Source organism: Pseudophryne corroboree, chromosome 4 (genome assembly GCF_028390025.1).
Source record: "Pseudophryne corroboree isolate aPseCor3 chromosome 4, aPseCor3.hap2, whole genome shotgun sequence".
Classification (NCBI taxonomy): Eukaryota; Metazoa; Chordata; class Amphibia; order Anura; family Myobatrachidae; genus Pseudophryne; species Pseudophryne corroboree.
The window spans coordinates 904,043,502-904,068,612 of record NC_086447.1 but is presented as its reverse complement, the minus strand read 5'-3'; the positions used below and the strand labels follow the sequence as shown (position 1 = coordinate 904,068,612).

The window sequence follows — 25,111 nt, the reverse complement described above, 5'->3', positions numbered from 1 at the left end:
TTCCGACTGCTGTATCTAGAACAGCACAACCCGTCGCCTTGGGACCTGGCTGCTCGTAAACTGGTGGTGTTTGAACGCTGGGAACCTCCTCCGATTCCCACAGGTGCCGCCAGCGGGCCCGGGAGAGCGGGTAGAAGACAGGAGGGAGAGCCGCAGCTAGGCTGCCTCCAGTGTGGCTGCGGGAGGCGGGGTAACATTGCGGCAGTTCCCTTATCATTTTGCGTTCGAGGCAGCCATGTACCCTGCATATGCGTCGTGTTGGACCTGCGCTATCTCCATCATTACTGCTGTTTTTTTTTAAAAAAGGCAGAAACAACAGGGGGAGCACAGTCTCGCGTGCCCTCTCCCATCCCTGGATCCACTAGTGCACACATTCATAGATTGTATAGGGAAAACTGACACACACACACACACACACACACACACACACACACACACACACACACACACAAACACACGGACCAGGAGCACACTGACACATTAACAAATTGTACATAGGCACACTGACACACACTATATAGGTCCCAGTGGCACACTTACAAACATTGTTTATAGGCACACTGACACACACACGTTGTAGAGCTGGCAGCCATGCAGAGACACATACCTCCCAACTCTGTCACAGTGCAGCTCCAGCTCCCCATCCTCACCTGATACTGCACGCAGATTGTCTCCTTCCCATTTTCCCTGGCATCGCGGGAGGGCTAGGAGCCAGGAGGATGCACAGCTGCGCTATCAAGGTGCAGCCTGGGCGGCCGCGGCGCCCGCAGTATAGACAGTGACAGTTTCTCACTGTCTGAGCAGCGTCATGTGGCCGCGCACGTCGGTCCGGTCCTGACCGCACGGCAGCATGTGGGAGCCGGGAGGGTAGGCAGTGGAGCAGCGGCAGCGCTCCTTCAGAGCGGCAAGAGCCGTTCCTGCAGGCACCGCAGCAACAACAGGGGGACATCAGCTCAGCACAAGAATGCAGAGCAGGCAGAGCGCCTCTCCATTCCCGGCGCCTCCCTGCACTGCATCCCTTTGCTGAGTGGCTTGCGCCGGCTCTGGACACAGGCTAAGCATAATTGTTTTATACCGCAAGGAACTTTGTGGGTGATTTATCAAAACTTAGAGAGAGGTAGAAAGTTGAGAGATAAATGGACCTATTCAATCCTTGCTTGCTTTAGAAAACTAGAATCAGGGAGATTACAGTTTGATGTGCCCCACAAAGGGGCGTGTCATACTCTGTACAAAGGGGGTGTTTAGTTCCACAAATGAGCGTGTCTATGCTATATAACACAATAGTAACAATATATTTTGGGAAGTTCTGCAAGTATTGATCCTAACATTGCTGTCTGCAATATGGGGTTTCTTGTTTGCAACTATATATTCACCGTGATATTTCTTCTCTTCTCAGCACAATGTACTTGATAAATGTGATGCCAGTACAATAAAATCCAAATGCAATTTGACCTCGTGTGATTTCATCCCCAAACATATTATGATTTTGGTGTATTAGACGTTCCTTTATTGTTGACACTGGACTGTACCTTCTAGGCACGGGATCCGGTGTGAAGATCGACAATGTTTAGGTCGACCACTATAGGTCGACAGTCACTAGGTCGACATGTTTTCAAGGTCGACGGGGTTTATAGGTCGACATGTTCTAGGTCGACAGGTCAAAAGGTCGACATGAGTTTTTTTTTTAAAAATAATTATTTTTTTGAACTTTTCATATTTAACGATTCATGTGGACTACGATTGGAACGGTACGCTGTGCCGAGCGAAGCGGTAGCGGAGTGAGGCACCTTACCCGAAGCTCACTCGCCATGCAAGGGGACACGGTGCACTAATTGGACTTCCCGGTCACTGTACGGAGAAAACGACACCAAAAAACATAAACTCATGTCGACCTCTTGACCTGTCGACCTAGAACACGTCGACCTAGAAACCCTGTCAACCTACAAACCCTCTCCACCTAGTGACTGTCGACTTAAACATTGTCGATCCAATGATCCACACCCGTAGGCACTACCTATATTTATTGGAAGTTCTGTTTAATAGGCCCTACACACTGGGCGACATCAGTCATAGATATGAACGATCTCGTTCATAAATTAATGAGATATCGTTCATATCTTTGAGTGTGGAGGCCCCGCGCTCGTTCATCGCTGGTCCCCCGTCGGCTGTACATGCAGGCCAATACGGACGATCTCGTCCATATTGGCCTGCACTTCAATGCAGCCGGGTGACGGGGGGAGTGAAGAAACTTCACTCCCCCCGTCTCTGCCCCTCAGCCGCCGGGTCGCCCGTATCCGCCGTCGGGCAGCTCGGCCAATGTGTAGGGCCCATTACAGCATGGACCAAATCATTACACACACCAGATACCCTAATTAAACAAATGTGTTTATCTAAAGAAAGATTACTAACAGGAAAGCGGGGACATGATAGAAACTTTCAAATATATCCAGGGTCTTAACAAAGTTCAGGAGGGAAACATTCTTCAAAGGAAGAGAAGTATTAGAACTCGAGGACATACACGGAGACTGGAGGGGGGGAGGTTCAGGGGAAATTTAAGGAAAAATTACTTCACAGAAAGGGTAGTGGATAAGTGGAATAGCCTCCCATCAGAGGTGGTAGAGGCTAAGACTGTAGAGCAATTTAAACATGCTTGGGATAGGCATATGAATATCCTTCCAAAGAATAAAGGTTCAAAAAGGGTTGAGATTGCCTAAAGGATAAAAAAAAAAGGGGGCAGACTAGATGGGCCAAGTGGTTCTTGTCTGCCGTCACATTCTATGTTTCTATGTAACAATTGTTAAGGGCTCCATACACTAGGACGATAATGCCCAATTTCATTCAATTTCGGGCATTCGGCCTGATATATCGGATGAAATCGGGCATTTTGGAGGGGTTTCCGACCCGATCCGATGTGCGTTCCCGTGAGCATCGGATCGGATCCTCCAGACTGAACGTGCTGCAGATTCAATCATGTCCGACCTGGGGGCATGGCTGGGATCATCCAGGATCGCCCAAGATACATCGTATGCAAAAGGACAGCATTCAATGTATCTTGGGTGATCCTGCCCCCCGGGAGACTGCTGGGGTGATCGCCTGCGACATGTCAGATGGACGTGTCGCAGTAGTGCATGGGGCCCTTTACCCTAACAGCTCACTAGCAGCAGCAGCAGCACGCCCTGTTCCCGGGGACACCTCCAGTGCACATGCGCAAATCACTTGGAAAAGGTCGCGGCTGCCATTTTCCGAGTGATTTGTGCCCGCACAGCAGGGTCGCCGTCGCGGGACTCCAGAGGGGTAAGTATAATATATGGGTGCAGTTTGTGTGGTGTGGGCTCCCCTGGACCCAGGAGCCCGTGTGCACTGCACACATGGGTGTGGATCATAGGGTCGACAGTCATTAGGTTGACCACTATTGGTCGACAGTCACTAGGTCGACACCTGAAATAGGTCGACACGGCCATTAGGTTGACATGGAAAAAGGTCGACATGAGTTTTTTAATATATTTTTGGTGTTGTATTCTTCGTAAAGTGACGGGGAACCCCAATCAGTGCACCGTGGCCCCTCCCATGGTGAGCAAAGGTTCCTCGCTCCACTACTGCTGCGCTCGGCACAGGTTACTATTCCCAATCATAGTCCACGTGGATCGTAAAGTATAAAAAAGTTAAAAAAATTTAAAAAAGTGGAAAACTCACATCGACCTTCTCATATGTCGACCTAATGCATGTCGACCAATAGTGGTCGACCTAATGAGTGTCGACCTAAGTGCTGTCGACCTAAAAACCGGGTACTGCACACACTGCACCCATTATAGAAACACCTATGGTCAGGGGTCCCACAAGGGGGGATTATGAGCAGCTACAGCAAATCACTAGCATAGAAACTCCTTAGTGTCACCCCTGGCAGAATCTGAAGAATCCAGGAGATGTGACCTACAAAGCAGGGCAGCAGGAGATCTATGAATGAAACGGGAGCCTGCGGGAGGGTAGGCAACTATGGCCTATTCATGTTGTTACTGAAATGGCTACCAGTAATTACCACTATATACTGTATATCGCATCATATTAGTGCGATGCATAGTAGTGTTATGTAGCCACTCAGTAAAACTTACCTGTCCAGCAACTGGGTGTGGTATGGAAGGTCGACCACACTTAGGTCGACAGTGTCTAGGTCGACCACTATTGGTCGACAGGGATTTTATATCGACAGGGTCTCTAGGTCGACATGCGTTTTTTTATTATTTTTTTGTGTGTTTTCTCCATACAGTGACCGGGAACCCCAATTAGTGCACCGCGTCCCCTAGCATGGCAAGCGGCTTTGGGAAAGGTACCTCGCTGCGCTCGGCACAGGTTACTATTCCCAATCGTAGTTCACGTGGATCGTTAAATATGAAAAAGTTAAAAAAAGGAAAAAATTGTGAAAAACTCATGTCGACCTTTTGACCTGTTGACCTAGAACATATCAACCTAGAGACCCTGTTGACCTAGAAATCCTGTCTACCAATAGTGGTTGACCTAGACATTGTCGGCCTAAGTGTGGTCGACCTAGAGACCGGATACTCTGGCAACATCCTCTAGTAAGCAGCCTGCTCGATCCGGGGACGCAGTGTGAAGACAGACATATTGGGAGTCTGATATATCTTCTTCTCACTATGCCAGTCAGAGAAGCAGCGCAGCATCAGCTGTGGGAGCAGAGCGAGAGTCGATGGTGGGGAGAAGACAGGGCGGTGCAGTGACCAGCTGAGGGGTCATAGCGAGCTGGCGGGGGTGGAGGGGGGGGGGGGGGTGCAGCTGGAACTGCCAGTCTCGGGTGACCCGGGTCACACAAGTGGAAGCAGTAAGATAGACTTCTCTGCTGCCGTACTGAGTAGCCCGGGCATCTCTTATTGGCTGCTGCAATAGAAGGGGTGGAGAGGATGGGGAGGAGGCAGGAAGACAGCTACGATCCTCCATGGTAACCCGTTCTGTATATAGGATGAAGCAGTGAAAAGAGGTTCAATATGAGTTACCGATGAACACGATGCCAGCGGTCAGTACACCGATAGCTCCCTATCCCTCACCTTTTCCCTACCCCAACTCTAACCCTCCCTGTTGGTGCCTAACTCTCCCCTCTTGGTGCCCAGCCCTCTTTTCCCCACTGCCTAAACCTAAACCTCCCCTTCTGTTCTTAACCCTACCCTTCCGTCCCTGGTCCCTAACCCTAACCTTCCCATGGCTGCACCCTAACCTCCCCTTCTGTGCTTAACCCTAACCTTCCGTCCTTGGTCCCTAACTCTAACCTTCCCATGGCTGCACCCTAACCTCCCCTTCTGTTCTTAACCCTAACCTTCTGTCCCTGGTCCCTAACCCTAACCTTCCCATGGCTGCACCCTAACCTCCCCTTCTGTGCTTAACCCTAACCTTCCGTCCCTGGTCCCTAACTCTAACCTTCCCATGGCTGCACCCTAACCTCTCCTTCTGTGCTTAACCCTAACCTTCCGTCCCTGGTCCCTAACTCTAACCTTCCCATGGCTGCACCCTAAACTCCCCTTCTGTGCTTAACCCTAACCTTCCGTCCCTGGTCCCTAACTCTAACCTTCCCATGGCTGCACCCTAACCTCTCCTTCTGTGCTTAACCCTAACCTTCCGTCCCTGGTCCCTAACTCTAACCTTCCCATGGCTGCACCCTAACCTCCCCTTCTGTGCTTAACCCTAACCTTCCGTCCCTGGTCCCTAACCCTAACCTTCCCATGGCTGCACCCTAACCTCCCCTTCTGTGCTTAACCCTAACCTTCCATCCCAGGTTCCTAACCCTAACCTTCCCATGGCTGCACCCTAACCTCCCCTTCTGTGCTTAACCCTAACCTTCCGTCCCTGGTCCCTAACCCTAACCTTCCCATGGCTGCACCCTAACCTCCCCTTCTGTGCTTAACCCTAACCTTCCGTCCCTGGTCCCTAACCCTAACCTTCCCATGGCTGCACCCTAACCTCCCCTTCTGTTCTTAACCCTAACCTTCCGTCCCTGGTCCCTAACTCTAACCTTCCCATAGCTGCACCCTAACCTCCCCTACTGTGCTTAACCCTAACCTTCCATCCCTGGTCCCTAACCCTAACCTTCCCATGGCTGCACCCTAACCTTCTCTTCTGTGCTTAACCCTAACCTTCCGTCCCTGGTCCCTAACCCTAACCTTCCCATGGCTGCACCTTAACCTCCCCTTCTGTGCTTAACCCTAACAGTCCGTCCCTAGTCCCTAACCCTAACCTTCCCATGGCTGCACCCTAACCTCCCCTTCTGTGCTTAACCCTATCCTTCCGTCCCTGGTCCCTAACCCTAACCTTCCGTCCCTGGTCCCTAACCCTAACCTTTCCATGGCTGCACCCTAACCTCCCCTTCTGTGCTTAACCCTAGCCTTCCGTCCCTGGTCCCTAACCCTAACATTCCCATGGCTGCACCCTAACCTCCCCTTCTGTGCTTAACCCTAACCTTCTGTCTCTGGTCCCTAACCCTAACCTTCCCATGGCTGCACCCTAACCTCCCCTTCTGTGCTTAACCCTAACCTTCCGTCCCTGGTTCCTAACCCTAACCTTCCCATGGCTGCACCCTAACCTCCTCTTCTGTGCTTAACCCTAACCTTCCATCCCTGGTCCCTAACCCTAACCTTCCCATGGCTGCACCCTAACCTCCCCTTCTGTGCTTAACCCTAACCTTCCGTCCCTGGTCCCTAACTCTAACCTTCCCATGGCTGCACCCTAACCTCCCCTTCTGTGCTTAACCCTAACCTTCCGTCCCTGGTCCCTAACCCTAACCTTCCCATGGCTGCACCCTAACCTCACCTTCTGTGCTTAACCCTAACCTTCCATCCCTGGTTTCTAACCCTAACCTTCCCATGGCTGCACCCTAACCTCCCCTTCTGTGCTTAACCCTAACCTTCCGTCCCTGGTCCCTAACCCTAACCTTCCCATGGCTACACCCTAACCTCCCCTTCTGTGCTTAACTCTAACCTTCCATCCCTGGTTCCTAACTCTAACCTTCCCATGGCTGCACCCTAACCTCCCCTACTGTGCTTAACCCTAACCTTCCGTCCCTGGTCCCTAACCCTAACCTTCCCATGGCTGCACCCTAACCTCCCCTTCTGTTCTTAACCCTAACCTTCCGTCCCTGGTCCCTAACTCTAACCTTCCCATAGCTGCACCCTAACCTCCCCTACTGTGCTTAACCCTAACCTTCCATCCCTGGTCCCTAACCCTAACCTTCCCATGGCTGCACCCTAACCTCCCCTTCTGTTCTTAACCCTAACCTTCCGTCACTGGTCCATAACCCTAACCTTCCCATGGCTGCACCCTAACCTTCTCTTCTGTGCTTAACCCTAACCTTCCGTCCCTGGTCCCTAACCCTAACCTTCCCATGACTGCACCCTAACCTCCCCTTCTGTGCTTAACCCTAACAGTCCGTCCCTAGTCCTTAACCCAAACCCTACCCATGGCTGCACCCTAACCTCCCCTTCTGTGCTTAACCCTAACCTTCCGTCCCTGGTCCCTAACCCTAACCTTCCGTCCCTGTTCCCTAACCCTAACCTTTCCATGGCTGCACTCTAACCTCCCCTTCTGTGCTTAACCCTAACCTTCCGTCCCTGGTCCCTAACCCTAACATTCCCATGGCTGCACCCTAACCTCCCCTTCTGTGCTTAACCCTAACCTTCTGTCTCTGGTCCCTAACCCTAACCTTCCCATGGCTGCACCCTAACCTCCCCTTCTGTGCTTAACCCTAACCTTCCATCCCTGGTCCCTAACCCTAACCTTCCCATGGCTGCACCCTAACCTCCTCTTCTGTGCTTAACCCTAACCTTCCATCCCTGGTCCCTAACCCTAACCTTCCCATGGCTGCACCCTAACCTCCCCTTCTGTGCTTAACCCTAACCTTCCGTCCCTGGTCCCTAACCCTAACCTTTCCATGGCTGCACTCTAACCTCCCCTTCTGTGCTTAACCCTAACCTTCCGTCCCTGGTCCCTAACCCTAACATTCCCATGGCTGCACCCTAACCTCCCCTTCTGTGCTTAACCCTAACCTTCTGTCTCTGGTCCCTAACCCTAACCTTCCCATGGCTGCACCCTAACCTCCCCTTCTGTGCTTAACCCTAACCTTCCATCCCTGGTCCCTAACCCTAACCTTCCCATGGCTGCACCCTAACCTCCTCTTCTGTGCTTAACCCTAACCTTCCATCCCTGGTCCCTAACCCTAACCTTCCCATGGCTGCACCCTAACCTCCCCTTCTGTGCTTAACCCTAACCTTCCGTCCCTGGTCCCTAACCGTAACCTTCCCATGGCTGCACCCTAACCTCCCCTTCTGTGCTTAACCCTAACCTTCCGTCCCTGGTCCCTAACCCTAACCTTTCCATGGCTGCACCCTAACCTCCCCTTCTGTGCTTAACCCTAACCTTCCGTCCCTGGTCCCTAACCCTAACCTTCCCATGGCTGCACCCTAACCTTCCCTTCTGTGCTTAACCCTAACCTTCCGTCCCTGGTCCCTAACCTTCCCATGGCTGCACCCTAACCTCCCCTTCTGTGCTTAACCCTAACCTTCCATCCCTGGTCCCTAACCCTAACCTTCCCATGGCTGCACCCTAACCTCCCCTTCTGTGCTTAAAGCTAACATTCCTTCTCTGGTCCCTAACCCTAACCTTCCCATGGCTGCACCCTAACCTCCCCTTCTGTGCTTAACCCTAACCTTCCGTCCCTGGTCCCTAACCCTAACCTTCCCATGGCTGCACCCTGACCCTAACCCCCCTTCTGCTGCCTAAACTTGACACCCCCACCCCGCGTGCTGCAGGACGGCAGCGCGTCCCGATGTCCGAACGATCGGGATGCCGGTTGTCAGTATTTTGATGCCGGCATTCCGCCCGGCGTCAGTATATCAATTAGTGATGTGCACCGGAAATTTTTCGGGTTTTGTGTTTTGGTTGTGGATTCGTTTCCGCGGACGTGTTTTGGATTCGGACGCGTTTTGGCAAAACCTCCCTGAAAAGTTTTTGTCGGATTCGGGTGTGTTTTGGATTCGGGTGTTTTTTTACAAAAAACCCTCAAAAACAGCTTAAATCATAGAATTTGGGGGTCATTTTGATCCTATAGTATTATTAACCTCAATAACCATAATTTCCACTCATTTTCAGTCTATTCTGAACACCTCACACCTCACAATATTATTTTTAGTCCTAAAATTTTACCGAGGTCGCTGGATGGCTAAGCTAAGCGACACAAGTGGCCGACACAAACACCTGGCCCATCTAGGAGTGGCACTGCAGTGTCAGACAGGATGGCACTTCAAAAAAATTGTCCCCAAACAGCACATGATGCAAAGAAAAAAAGAGGCGCACCAAGGTCGCTGTGTGACTAAGCTAAGCGACACAAGTGGCCGACACAAACACCTGGCCCATCTAGGAGTGGCACTGCAGTGTCAGACAGGATGGCACTTCAAAAAAATAGTCCCCAAACAGCACATGATGCAAAGAAAAAAAGAGGCGCACCAAGGTCGCTGTGTGACTAAGCTAAGCGACACAAGTGGCCGACACAAACACCTGGCCCATCTAGGAGTGGCACTGCAGTGTCAGACAGGATGGCACTTCAAAAAAATTGTCCCCAAACAGCACATGATGCAAAGAAAACTTAAAGAAAAAAGAGGTGCAAGATGGAATTGTCCTTGGGCCCTCCCACCCACCCTTATGTTGTATAAACAGGACATGCACACTTTAACGAACCCATCATTTCAGCGACAGGGTCTGCCACACGACTGTGACTGAAATGACTGGTTGGTTTGGGCCCCCACCAAAAAAGAAGCAATCAATCTCTCCTTGCACAAACTGGCTCTACAGAGGCAAGATGTCCACCTCATCATCATCCTCCGATTCCTCACCCCTTTCACTGTGTACATCCCCCTCCTCACAGATTATTAATTCTTCCCCACTGGAATCCACCATCTCAGGTCCCTGTGTACTTTCTGAAGGCAATTGCTGGTGAATGTCTCCACGGAGGAATTGATTATAATTCATTTTGATGAACATCATCTTCTCCACATTTTCTGGAAGTAACCTCGTACACCGATTGCTGACAAGGTGAGCGGCTGCACTAAACACTCTGGAGGGAGGGCAACTTAGGTAGAATAAAGCCAGTTTGTGCAAGGGCCTCCAAATTGCCTCTTTTTCCTGCCAGTATACGTACGGACTGTCTGACGTGCCTACTTGGATGCGGTCACTCATATAATCCTCCACCATTCTTTCAATGGTGAGAGAATCATATGCAGTGACAGTAGACGACATGTCAGTAATCGTTGGCAGGTCCTTCAGTCCAGACCAGATGTCAGCACTCGCTCCAGACTGCCCTGCATCACCGCCAGCGGGTGGGCTCGGAATTCTTAGCCTTTTCCTCGCACCCCCAGTTGCGGGAGAATGTGAAGGAGGAGCTGTTGACGGGTCACGTTCCGCTTGACTTGACAATTTTCTCACCAGCAGGTCTTTGAACCTCTGCAGACTTGTGTCTGCCGGAAAGAGAGATACAACGTCGGTTTTAAATCTAGGATCGAGCACGGTGGCCAAAATGTAGTGCTCTGATTTCAACAGATTGACCACCCAAGAATCCTGGTTAAGCGAATTAAGGGCTCCATCCACAAGTCCCACATGCCTAGCGGAATCGCTCTGTTTTAGCTCCTCCTTCAATGTCTCCAGCTTCTTCTGCAAAAGCCTGATGAGGGGAATGACCTGACTCAGGCTGGCAGTGTCTGAACTGACTTCACGTGTGGCAAGTTCAAAGGGTTGCAGAACCTTGCACAACGTTGAAATCATTCTCCACTGCGCTTGAGTCAGGTGCATTCCCCCTCCTTTGCCTATATCGTGGGCAGATGTATAGGCTTGAATGGCCTTTTGCTGCTCCTCCATCCTCTGAAGCATATAGAGGGTTGAATTCCACCTCGTTACCACCTCTTGTTCAGATGATGGCAGGGCAGGTTCAGGACTGTTCGCTGGTGCTCCAGTCTTCGGCACGCGGTGGCTGAATGCCGAAAGTGGCCCGCAATTGTTCGGGCCACCGACAGCATCTCTTGCACGCCCCTGTCGTTTTTTAAATAATTCTGCACCACCAAATTCAATGTATGTGCCAAACATGGGACGTGCTGGAATTTGCCCAGATGTAATGCACGCACAATATTGCTGGCGTTGTCCGATGTCACATATCCCCAGGAGAGTCCAATTGGGGTAAGCCATTCTGCGATGATGTTCCTCAGTTTCCATAAGAGGTTGTCAGCTGTGTGCCTCTTATGGAAAGCGGTGATAAAAAGCGTAGCCTGCCTAGGAACGAGTTGGCGTTTGCGAGATGCTGCTACTGGTGCCGCCGCTGCTGTTCTTGCTGCGGGAGGCAATACATCAACCAAGTGGGCTGTCACAGTCATATAGTCCTGAGTCTGCCCTGCTCCACTTGTCCACATGTCCGTGGTTAAGTGGACATTGGGTACAACTGCATTTTTTAGGACACTGGTGACTCTTTTTCTGACGTCTGTGTACATTTTCGGTATCGCCTGCCTAGAGAAATGGAACCTAGATGGTATTTGGTACCGCGGACACAGTACCTCAAACAAGTCTCTAGTTGCCTGTGAATTAACGGTGGATACCGGAACCACGTTTCTCACCACCCAGGCTGACAAGACCTGAGTTATCCGCTTTGCAGCAGGATGACTGCTGTGATATTTCATCTTCCTCGCAAAGGACTGATGAACATTCAATTGCTTACTGGAAGTAGTACAAGTGGTCTTCCGACTTCCCCTCTGGCATGACGATCGACTCCCAGCAGCAACAACAGCAGCGCCAGCAGCAGTAGGCGTTACACTCAAGGATGCATCGGAGGAATCCCAGGCAGGAGAGGACTCGTCAGACTTGCCAGTGACATGGCCTGCAGGACTATTGGCTTTCCTGTGTAAGGTGGAAATTGACACTGAGGGAGTTGGTGGTGTGGTTTGCAGGAGCTTGGTTACAAGAGGAAAGGATTTAGTGGTCAGTGGACTGCTTCCGCTGTCATCCAAAGTTTTTGAACTTGTCACTGACTTCTGATGAATGCGGACCAGGTGACGTATAAGGGAGGATGTTCCTAGGTGGTTAACGTCCTTACCCCTACTTATTACAGCTTGACAAAGGCAACACACGGCTTGACACCTGTTGTCCGCATTTCTGTTGAAATAATTCCACACCGAAGAGGTGATTTTTTTTGTATTTTGACCAGGCATGTCATTGGCCATATTCGTCCCACGGACAACAGGTGTCTCCCCGGGTGCCTGACTTAAACAAACCACCTCACCATCAGAATCCTCCTTGTCAATTTCCTCCCCAGCACCAGCAACACCCATATCCTCATCCTGGTGTACTTCAACAGTGACATCTTCAATTTGACTATCAGGAACTGGACTGCGGGTGCTCCTTCCAGCACTTGCAGGGGGCGTGCAAATGGTGGAAGTCGCAAGCTCTTCCCGTCCAGTGTTGGGAAGGTCAGGCATCGCAACCGACACAATTGGACTCTCCTTGGGGATTTGTGATTTAGAAGAACGCACAGTTCTTTGCTGTGCTTTTGCCAGCTTAAGTCTTTTCATTTTTCTAGCGAGAGGATGAGTGCTTCCATCCTCATGTGAATCTGAACCACTAGCCATGAACATAGGCCAGGGCCTCAGCCGTTCCTTGCCACTCCGTGTCGTAAATGGCATATTGGCAAGTTTACACTTCTCATCAGACGCTTTCAATTTTGATTTTTGGGTCATTTTACTGAACTTTTGTTTTTTGGATTTTACATGCTCTCTACTATGACATTGGGCATTGGCCTTGGCAGACGACGTTGATGGCATTTCATCGTCTCGGCCATGACTAGTGGCAGCAGCTTCAGCACGAGGTGGAAGTGGATCTTGATCTTTCCCTATTTTAACCTCCACATTTTTGTTCTCAATTTTTTAATGTGTGGAATTATATGCCAGTATCAATAGCAATGGCCTACTACTATATATACTGCGCACAACTGAAATGCACCACATGTATGGATGGATAGTATACTTGACGACACAGAGGTAGGTAGAGCAGTGGCCTTCCGTACCGTACTGCTATATATACTGGTGGTCACTGTCAGCAAACTGCAAAACTAAAATGCACCACAGGTATAGAATCTAGATGGATAGTATACTTGACGACACAGAGGTAGGTACGTAGAGCACTGGCCTTCCGTACCGTACTGCTATATATACTGGTGGTCACTGTCAGCAAACTGCAAAACTAAAATGCATTACAGGTATAGAATCTAGATGGATAGTATACTTGACGACACAGAGGTAGGTAGAGCAGTGGCCTTCCGTATCGTACTGCTATATATACTGGTGGTCACTGTCAGCAAAACTCTGCACTGTACTCCTCCTATATAATACAGCTGCTCCCCAGTCCCCACAATTAAGCAATAAGCACAAATATTTGCATCAAGATTAATAAACGGAGAGGACACCAGTCACGTCCTCTCCCTAACATTTCCAATGCACGAGTGAAAATGGCGGCGCTGCTTATATAGAATCTGAATCTCGCGAGAATACGACAGCGGGATGATGACGTTCGGGCGCGCTCGGGTTAACCGAGCAATACGGGAGAATCCGAGTATGCCTCGGACCCGTGTAAAATGGGTGAAGTTCGGGGGGGTTCGGTTTCCGAGGAACCGAACCCGCTCATCACTAATATCAATATATATTTGTGTCCTACTTCGGGATCCCTGTGTCGGTGTATCGACCACCGGGATCCCATTTGTCTGGAAGCTAACTGCTTCCCTTGATAAGTCCTGTTGTCAATTATAAAAGACTTTTCACTGCTATATGAATAGACCCAAAAGTACCGACCAATCAGCTCCTAACTGCCACGTTACAGGTTGTGTTTGAAAAATGACATGAGCTGATTGGGTGGTACTTTATCTCTCTCCTCTTTATCCCTCTCCAAGCTTTGATACATCTCCCCCTTTATCACTACAGGATCAATCAGAAACAGCTGCTGCCTTATCGTGACTAACCCTGTATTTTATCTTTTTGCTGCAAATGTGACTTACCAACTATTCACAGAAACGCCACTGAAGACGTAATTGTGACAGTGAGCCTGCAGACACGGATTCCCTCTGTTATAGCGTGCACCGTATTAACACTTCTCTTCCTTTACTGTGCATATCAGCCGTTACCATATATTTCTATTACACATAATCTGTAAACCTTCTATGGATCGTGTACGGGAATATTTCATGCTCGCACCATGATTTCCTGCAGTGCCCATGCATCATTTATACTACTACTGGCAGACATTGTACCCAGGCTTTCCTTACAAGATTACACTGATGTAACCATTTATATTTCAGGCAAACAGGCTGTGATCACATTACACCCACGCAGAGCCAGAGATTACACTGCATTCTCCGTGCAGTTACATTGCTAAGTGACTCTGTTAATGTCCTTTACTTTTCCTGGTGCACGTGCAGCATGGGCCTGATGAAGAGTTTCAGGCAAGTGCGGAACTGCAGGCTAATCAGAGTTGTGCTTACAGGGAGATCCTTCTGATTTCAGACACATTTCCTGCGCCAGGAGTACGGCTGGTGCACTAAGTGGCTGGGGCAGCGGTGACCCCATCTTTTTCCACTAGCACATCCGCTACTTTATGCAAATGCCACTACAAGCCCCTTCCTGGTGTACAGCCGCGCCTCTGAATGTGCGAGGACTAAAGGTGCGTACACACTGGCCGATATATTCATTTGAACGGCTGATATATTGCGGGTCCGTCGGCCAGCGTGTACGAGCGATGTGTCTGTGAACTCCTTCGCTCACAGACATATCGCTTTGGCCCTGCTGCACAGCCGACGGCTAATATATCGTCAATATATAGCAGTCAATGTTGCTCGTTATTGCATGTAGGGCCTAATTCAGTAAGGATTGCAAATTCTGCTAATTAGCAGATTTGCAATCCTTTTGTTCGCATTCTGGGGGCCGCCCATCGCAGGGCAAGGCCGCCCAGCATGCTGACCCCGCCTCTCCGCCTCTCCAGCTGCTTCTAGCTCTGATTTTGCTGCAGTTATGTGAATACACTCCTTCTGTACTTGCCCTATGAACCCCCCACCCTTCACTCGGCCAATTTCACTTCTCGATGAATCGCACACAATGTCAACATTTGTGTAAATCCTATATAATAAAAAGTTAATGCTGCTCCTCACCTTTATGGGGGGAATTCAAGTGCGGTGCACGCTGGCAGCCATTAGATGGTGCACGATGGCGCAATCCAAGGGTTGCTTCGTTCGGGCATGCGCAGCCGCTGGTGCTGCATACGCATGCGCAGAAGTGCCTATTTTTGCATCATCGCTGCGCAGTGAACATTTTCAGTTAGCAATCAACTCGGAATGACCCCCTATATGCAATAACGAGCAACATTGACTGCTAGGGTGGCCCCTTGGCTATGCAGAATGGAAGAAGCAGTTGGGATGCAGGCGCCATGTTTCTGTACGAGCATGATGGCAGCTGACCAAATATACCTGCCTCGAAAATATCCATGGCACGCCTATGTTTTTGCTGCCGTTCCCAGTTACCTCCCCCAAATAGTCCCTTCCTGTCAATCACTCTGCAATACCAGATCAATGCGATTACGATCACAATGCACAGTCCGCCGATAATTGTGCCGTTGTGTGTGAACATCGGTATTGCATACAAACATGAATTAAACACTTAGGGGATCATTCAGTGTGAATTGCAAATTCTGCTAAAAAAGTAGAGATGAGCGGGTTCGGTTTTACTCGGATTTACTCGGTTCTCAAAGTGGCATCTTATTGGCTCACGGACGTCACATGTTTTGAATAGCCAATAAGAAACATCCGGATAAACATCGGACTGGCGCTAATTCTGGCGTTACATCCGAACCTGCTCATCTCTACTAAAAAGCAGAATTTTAATTTGTGCTTATATTGCTTAAAGAGTGTGACCCTTCTAAACCAGATATATCACGCATCCAGGTTGGCTCCCATCCGGTGCAATAAATGCTCATATTTACTATGTGAGATGCTTTTAATTAAAAGAACAGGTGCACAGTTTGCAATGACCCTTACTACAGTCACACTTTTAGGATGCCTAGGCTGCATCGGAGATTCACTCATGACCCCCTTTGTGCCAATTTAATTGTATAGTTTTAGTTTAATTCTCACTGTACAGATCACATTCTTGTTGTATTTCTCATGTTGCCCTTGTACTAAGCAATATCCTCTTGACCCTGTGAATGGCGTTGACCCCTATTTTTTGTTCTTTAAAAAACAAAAGCAGCATGTGCCAAGCGTTCAGGGAGGAGAGTCGGCCTCGCTAGACACAATGCAAGTCATATAAGATGATTGATTGTATGGCGTACCACCCAGCCCCCTCACACGTCCAGTGCATGCAGAACAGCTGAAACTGGCTGCTACCACTGCAGTAAGCACTGAGAATGGGGAGGTGAGCGCGTTTGTGCATAATAGCACTGATCTGCAGGGAATGGCTGAGAAAGGGAGGGCTCTCCTCCTGGAAGAGGGTTAAGGGGGGCACTGGATGTTGTCAGACTGCTGGCTGAATCGTGCCTTCCTGCAGGGGTCCTGTGTCAGCCTGTGCCACATATGGAGGAGAGGACCGTAGCAAATGATGCCAGGACTGTAAGCATTAAACCTGGGCTTGTTCTACAACATGAACCTGCTGCAATGGTGGTGTGAGAAAATGCAGCCTGCTTCCCTTCTTCGTGCAATGTGTGTATGACTGTGGCAGCTTAGATTCCCATTGTGGTTCCCCCACAGTAAATCTGTGAGTATTCTCTTTGTTCCAGCCGTATCGGTGCAGCAGACATGTGTAGCAACCAGGTCAGCTTGCAGGATGAGCAATGCAAGTTCTACTCCTATATGTTCTACCAGGCTGTGCGGGACCAGGAGCCCGTCTGGAAATTAGAGGAAATGAGGACTATGGAATATTTTCACTGGGAGGAAGATGCAACTATGAGGTGCTACTCTCCATCTGATGCTCTGATGTATGCAGTGGTGCATAATCACCTGCGCTACGCCCAGTATTTACTGTCTCACTTCCCAGAGGAAGCCCTGAAGGTGCCAGGGATCAAATTCTGCTGCTGCCCTCCTTCTGCGCCCCACCTGGCCTTGGCGGTCACCTATGACCGGAGAGACATCTTGATCATGATCATTAAGATCTCCCACAAGCTGCCGAGCCTCCACTCCTACATCAATAGGGCGAGCTGCTTCCATCTGTCAGATGGGAAGACCCCGCTCCACCTGGCCTGTGAGCTTCTGAGTGCAGAAACGGTCCTAATCCTCCTAGGCAATGGGGCGTCTCCAAAGATCATGGACCGCAAAGGGGAATCCCCTCTGGATATCATTTTGGAGCAGCTTTGGAGCTCGAAGGTCAACGTGGAGTCTAAGAAACTGTGCTTGTACTATCTGCTGCTCTTTTCCCCTTCCCTGAACTACAAGATGAGGAAAATTCTGCAGGACAATCCCAAATTCTGGACTCCGTTGCTGGGGGAGGATAAATTTGATTACCTGGTGGGGAACACACCTGCCACATTGTACCTGACTGCCATGCAGAAGGTCCTCCGGTGTCTATCTCCTTCCCACTTCCCTCAGAGCATCCTGGCTCTCCCTATACCTCATGCATTAAAGCCCTTACCTAGACCAGATTAATTTCAGGCATGGATTGTGGCTCCTGGAGTATCCGATCACTGTCCCTCATCCCCTACAACCCCCCACCCCCCCCCATGTTCCTCTCCCCCCATTCCCCTAATATGTTAAATGCATTGTAATGTGCGCAGTCAATTAATCGCAACCACTGCAGACGTGTCACTATTTGTCCACAGAAGGGCCTATGGCTGTTATAGCATTAATCATCTTTATAGGAGCATATTGACTAACAAGTAGAGGATAATTAGGCCTTGATAAAAGAAATTGAATTGTTGTTTGCACAGGAGGCAAAGATTGTCAATGGCCATACAGGTGGCGATGAACCACAACTCCAAGCATGCTCAGATACTCCCAGTCCTGTCCAGCTAACAAGGAGTTACAGTCCAATAGCATCCGGAACGTCACGAGTACCTGACTCCTGTATTTAAGGCGGAAATTGACACCAATTTTTTTAACCTCTTTAACTCTTGAATCTTCTTTCAGCGCTGCCTGTACATTGCAAATTGCAAAGCAGCTGGTAAAATGGTTTGCGCATCAATCTGCATATGATATGCACATTGTAGATTATTATTTGTGAATACAGTAAAATATGTAAGTAAAGTATATACAGCATATATATAGATATAGACATATATATATTTATTGGGGGTAAAATGAAATCAAACAATATTTTATAGCCATCAAAGGGGCATAGGGTAACCACAATGGTTTTTTTTGTATCTAAGTATATATTTGCATGTGTAGATGTTGTGTTATTGTTAAAGGATGTACAGGCCTGCATATGTTAATTCTAATCATATACTGTATATAAGTTGTGTGTATCTTCTCTTGTGCATACATAGTGCAAAATATTTATAAAACCAACACTAGAAGGAAGCAATGTAAATATAACAGGTATAGGTGGTCTATGTACTAAGCCTTGGATAGAGATAAAGTGGATTGAGCTCAAGTACCAGCCAATCAGCTTTAAACTGTCATGTTAGCGGCTGTGTTTGAAAAATGACAGTTAGGAGCTGGTTGGTTGGTACTTTGGGGGATATTTAATAAAACATAATTATCTCATGAAAGCTAGAAAATGTGATATTTATGTTCTCTGGAGATGGAGATAAATATTTCCTCTCCAGTGGCAGTTGCAGAGCAGTTCACAATTCAAATAGAGGAGCCACACCAACTGCCAGTGAGTCCCGGATAGCAATTTCTGGCAGTGTTTGGGGTGGCAGTTGGTGTGGCTCTCCTATTTGAATTGTGGACTGCTCTACAACTGCCACTGGAGAGGAGATATTTATCTCCATCTCCAGAGAACATAAATATCACATTTTCCAGCTTTTATGAGATACTTATGTTTTATTAAATATCCCTCTTTAACTCTTTCCAAGGTTTAATACATAGACCCAGAAAATACCAACCAATCAGCTCCTGTCATTTGGCAAACACAGCCTACAACATGGCAGTTTAAAGCTGATTGGCTGGTAATTTATATCTCTCCACGACTTAGAACATAGACCACCAAATGAAAAATAGTTTGAACCATCTTTTTGGGGTTTTGTTATTTGTACTGGAGAGACCCTAATAGTATAAAAAGTGTTCTAGAGGTGTTCTAAGGGTCGCGTTGCAGGATCTGCATTTGTGCGACATTTCTATAGGACATTGAAGGGCTGTTTTTGAGCTGGTGTGAACAATTTTGCGTCTTTTGCCGTATTCACGTCTGCGACTAATGCTGGTATGAGTGTTTCCACTGGTGTACAATGAGTGGGACACCAACTTTCATCGTCTTTTGTTCACACCATCAAAACTTGTCCCAGCCATATAGGTGCAGATTCTTCATCAGTCTACGTACGGTCTCCAATGTGAGCGATTAAGCCTCTTGAATTTGCAACCTCTTCGGTGACACACTCGTAAGATTATCTCCAAATAGCCTCCTCCCAGTCACTGCCCAGGAATGTCCAGAACATTCCCAATACATTTCCGATATCGTGTATCTCAGCCGCAGCTGCACCTCTGTGCGTACACACCGTTGGGGTGCATGCGTTGTACAAGTTTTTAGGGCTCTTTGCACAATTACGGTAACAAAAGATAGCTCACATCCACGGACACTGGAATTGCGCGCTGCTGAATGTGATACTAGTTGCACATTATTGCAGAACAGAACATGCCATACTTCATACTGGGTACTGGGGTAACCCCAATCATTTTTAATAAGTTGGCTACTATTGCAGAACCCACGCTCTTCCTTCTTGGTTATTGGTTTTATAAATGTTGCTCACTTAGGGTGTAAGAATTTAGCTTTGAAGTGGAACTAAACATGAGACCACAATGACACGTTAGAGCTTGTCATTGGGTTCCAATGAATAGATAGATGGTGTTTATTTAGTCAATACAGGAGGTCGACTCTATATGGTCGACATGCCTGATCGAAAAGTAAACAGGTAAAAGGTCGACTGTGTTTATGGTCAACGGGTACAAAAGGGTGTCATGACAATGGTCGACACACACATGGTTGACACAAGGTTTTTAAAAAACAAATCTTTTTCAACTTTTGCTTCATTTACCATCCAAGTTGGATACGATTGGGAATAGTAACCTTGGCCAAAGTGCGGTGAGCAAAGCGCGCCCGCCAGGTTCTACGTTTGCACGAATTGTGGTCCCAGACAAATTGACAAATTTTGGCCAAATATAACTTGTCAACCTTTTTTGTATGTGTGTGTCAACTGTTTCCATGTTGACCTTTTTGTACCTGCAAACCGAAGACATAGTTGACCTTTTGACCCTGTTAACATGTTGTACATGTCGACCTTTTGTATGTCGATCATATGGGGTTGACCTACTGACTCTCTACTTTGTGTAGCTCTATAATTGTACCAAACCCATTTTTATTTGAGATGATAATGTGCAGGATTGCATGTCCCGGCGTGGGCTGCAACGGGCTATATATACTGTATACTCACTGGAAAGAGACGTCTGTGCTGGACACCCATTGCTCTGATTCTCTGCGTTATTTTATAAATATTGTATCGCAAAAGCAAAGCGGTGAAATAAATCATCTGTAATAAGACATGGTAACGGACCCCATAATTTCTCTAGAACTAGTCACGTCAATGACATATGACGTTCGGTTATTGGTGTATGTACAGATGGAGCCCTGCTCATCTGTCCCTTTAATAGGATTACTTGAGCCAGGGCAGTCGGACTTAGGTGGTCATTCCGAGTTGATCGCTAGTTGCATTCGTTCGCTGTGCAGCGATGAGGCAAAAAAAAAGGCACTTCTGCGCATGCGTATGCGGTGCAATGTGCATGCGCGTCATAAAATTACAACGAACTATGTAGTTTCACACAGGGTCTAGCGATGCTTTTCAGTCGCACTGACTGCCGCAGAGTGATTGACAGGAAGTGGGCGGGTTTGTGACATCAAAACAGGAACTGAACAGTCTGAAGTCATCGCAAGCGCTGAGTAGGTATTGAGCTACTTTAAAACTGCACAGAAAAACTTTGTAGCCGCTCTGCGATTCTTTCATTCACACTTCTGCTAACCTAAAATACACTCCCAGTGGGCGGCGGCCTAGCGTTTGCACGGCTGCTAAAAACTGCTAGCGAGCAATCAACTCGGAATGACCCCCATAATCCCCTGCTGTAATGACTTCTCTCTGTATTGTATTGCAGCTTGGAACAATAGATGAAAGGCTTATGCTAATAAGCCTTGGTGCACCATGGTGCAGCAGAGAAGGCTAGATGAGCGAGGCTCCATCTGTATAATGGGCGCAAGATGTGTACCCAGGATAGACCCCACAGTGTGCTGCAAACTGGACACCTACTGTTTGGGTAAATGCACCTTCAGTAATTCTTGCGTCATACGTCAGGGATATCACTAGCTCCTAGCTGATTGACTGGCTTTGGTACTGCTTCATTATACAACATCCGCCTTGATTGTGTGCAGTCGATGGTTCTACAGTAAGTCCATTCAGCTGCCCATTAACAGGCAGATCCGATTGCGTCACGTCACTGGATCTTGACAGATCTGATTGTTTCATGGTTGAGCCAATCTCCAGATTCTGCATGCTGAAGCAGTCATCTGCTGATCTTATTTACAGCCATGTACAAAACAATCAGATAATACAATTATTATTTCATTTTCCAGCCAAACAGTCATTATCAGTTTTGAAAAAAGCTTAGAATATGGCAGTATGCAGTGAGTAACTTTTCGGTTATATTCTAGGCATACATGCCTATTCTCCAGGAATGTTCAGGAGAATCCCACATTGCAGAGAGTACCTTCGGCACTACGGGAAGGCTGGGCCAACCTCCTGGGTCTTGTGGAAGTGGGAAAACTTGGGGTCACATCATAGTGGCCTCTCCTCTTGCTGTGGCCCAGATAATAAATGCCATCCGGCCTTTCAAAAAAAAAAAACTACAGCTTACTTCAGATGGACATTATACTGTAATAAACATATTGTTCAGCTATTCCTGCTGGTTAAAGTGTCCCATGTCTGCTAGAGACTTTGTTTAAATGTAATTGTATAATAATGTAATCAGTGTTTGCAGTCATTTATGAAAGTTCAAAATCGCTAATTGCTCTCTGTGCTGCTTATGCTTAAATACAGTTTGCACTTTTATGGGAAAATCCGTGTCTAGATGCACTCCCAACATTAAAGCGCACAGAAGCGCCACATGTACTAAGGGGGTCATTCCGAGTTGATCACTCGCTGCCAATTTTCGCAGCGCAGCGATCAGGTGAAAAAACTGCATTTCTGCGCATGCGTATGCCCCGTAATGCGCACACGCAACGTACGGGTACAAAGCTCTATGTGGATGTGTTCAGGTTCTAGCAAAGTTTTCCTTCGCACTGGCGGCCGCAAGAAGATTGACAGGAAGGGGGTGTTTCTGGGTGTCAACTGACCGTTTTCATGGAGTGTTTGCAAAAACGCAGGCGTGTCTGAAAAAACGCAGGCGTGGCTGGGCGGTCGCTAGGCGGGTGTATGACGTCAAATCCGGACACGAATAGGCTGAAGTGATCTCAAGCGCTGATTAGGTTCAGAGCTTCTCAGAAACTGCACAAACTGTTTTTGCAGAGCTCGGCTGCACATGCGTTCACACTTCTGCTAAGCTAAAATACACTCCCCAGTGGGTGGCGGTCTAGCATTTGCACGGCTGCTAAAACTAGCCAGCGAGCGATCAACTCGGAATGACCCCCTAAAGACGTTTCTTACTCCCCTTGAGCTGAATAACTAAGGATAAAGGGTCTCATTCAGAGGTGGGCACAATGCAGATGTTTGCGCAATTTCTTTTGTTGTGTGCATGCATCAGGGTCATATTAAGAGGTGAGTGGGCCCATGTGCAATCTCCATCCGGGCAAACATCTCTCAAAAGCCGGCAAGCTAGGTTTTGTGAGCGCTAGAACACTCTAGCGCTTTGCTAGAGTCTACTGCGCATACGCAGGCCTCAGAAAATGTTGCAGAACTAGCATTTTTTCACAGATCCCCCACATCTGAATGTGCAATTGTGAATCATGCACCTATGAAGCTGGCACAACAACATTGGCCCTCATTCCGAGTTGTTCGCTCGGTATTTTTCATCGCATCGCAATGAAAATCCGCTTAGTACGCATGCGCAATGTTCGCACTGCGACTGCGCCAAGTAACTTTGCTATGTAGAAAGTAATTTTACTCACGGCTTTTTCATCGCTCTGGCGAACGTAATGTGATTGACAGGAAATGGGTGTTACTGGGCGGAAACACGGCGTTTCAGGGGCGTGTGGCTGAAAACGCTACCGTTTCCGGAAAAAATGCAGGAGTGGCCGGAGAAACGGTGGGAGTGCCTGGGCGAACGCTGGGTGTGTTTGTGACGTCAACCAGGAACGACAAGCACTGAACTGATCGCACAGGCAGAGTAAGTCTGGAGCTACTCTGAAACTGCTAAGTAGTTAGTAAGCGCAATATTGCGAATACATCGGTCGCAATTTTAAGAAGCTAAGATTCACTCCCAGTAGGCGGCGGCTTAGCGTGTGTAACTCTGCTAAATTCGCCTTGCGACCGATCAACTCGGAATGAGGGCCATTGTTTCAACCATGCACCAGTACGTATTTCTGGATTTTTATTTATTTATTATTTTTTGCCTAAAAAAGCTATATGGCAGCTTAATATATTGAAATATGCAGATAAAGTATGTGTTGCTCTGAATAACTTATGTTCATATGCTTAAATATTTATACAAAATAAAAATAGACACTATTTATAATTTGGATTTATTTTTCCTTTAATGGTTGCATGGCAATCCTTATTTCTCTAATTTCTTTAATTGCAATTAATAACTGCAGAAATAATAAATATAGGTCATGAATTGGTATTTTCCAGGTAAGTATGGTCATTGGTGTGGTTACCATCAATGGTTACCAGCGATGGTGATATGGCAAGTGATCATCGATGGTTGCCAACTATGCAGTGGATGACCATAGATGGTTTCACCAACTGACAATCATCCTTGTTCTTTGACTGACTGGCCCATGGGCCGAACAGAACCTGGGGGCGGGGCTTTGCAGCTGTCATGGGCTAAGCTATGCTACGTGTCCTGGCCAAAAAAAAACATTTGGTTATGCTGTGCCATCGATGAAGGGAAACCATATGGTTCTCCCTCATCAATGGCAAAAGCATTTGTCATTAGTCATAAACTACTGATGATTATGAATCACCGATGCTCTATGGCCATCCCTACTTCCAGATAATCCTAGACAGAGCTGGCGGGAGATGCATCCGGCCTCATTGTGGCTCTGTGTGAAAAGTTTGGGATGTGTGCAGAGTCAAGGGGGATCCGACACTACATATCCCCTCAACGAGGACCAATAGGAAGCTATTTGTCCACACAGTCACTTTCCCATGACACAGAAGGAGCCACAATGTCTGGCTGGGATCCCAACCTCATCTGCCCAACATCATTGACCCCAAAGGCCTCTAAATGTAGGCCCATGGACCTTACATACCCACCCCATGAGCTGGATTAATGCTTTGGTGGACACAAGTCACTTAAAATGGGGTTGGGGAGGTGAGAGCTCTGGTTTAAAATGAAGATTACTAGCTGAAGTACCCTGCTTAGTTATTAAGATATCAATGAGTTGGATGTAACTGTCAACATATTAAAAATAATTAGCAGCAGACATAGAAGAAAGCCAAGCCTCCTCGAGGTTGTCAGTAAGGGTCAACACAGCTCCTTCTCTTGAATCACTTAAGCTGTCACATCTGCCACGCTTAAGGGACTCGGCCTGATTCAGATGTGGACGGAGCTGCTATCATTTCCTTGTGTGCAACTCTGAATCAGGTTTTAGTCACCAGACATGAAGGTTAGGTTGATTAGACTGCAGGGGCATGTTGTTTACTTGGCTCTATAAAATGGTCTGCATGCGCCCATGCTTGTCACTCGGTTATTGGA

The 25,111-nt window shown here is 48.0% G+C and overlaps 1 protein-coding gene across 1 annotated transcript; it reads left to right on the top strand.

The window, feature by feature from the left end:
• The first annotated feature begins 16,419 nt into the window (after positions 1-16,419).
• On the top strand, positions 16,420-18,747 carry LOC134910647 (ankyrin repeat domain-containing protein 9-like). Its single transcript, XM_063918930.1, has one exon. It carries the CDS (start codon positions 16,859-16,861, stop codon positions 17,699-17,701), a length of 843 nt encoding a protein of 280 aa, XP_063775000.1. The 5' UTR covers positions 16,420-16,858; the 3' UTR covers positions 17,702-18,747.
• The last annotated feature ends 6,364 nt before the right edge of the window (positions 18,748-25,111 follow it).

Excerpts from the sequence above, each read along its gene's own strand:
- LOC134910647 (XM_063918930.1), top strand. The coding sequence starts at position 16,859 with ATGTGTAGCAACCAGGTCAGCTTGCAGGATGAGCAATGCAAGTTCTAC.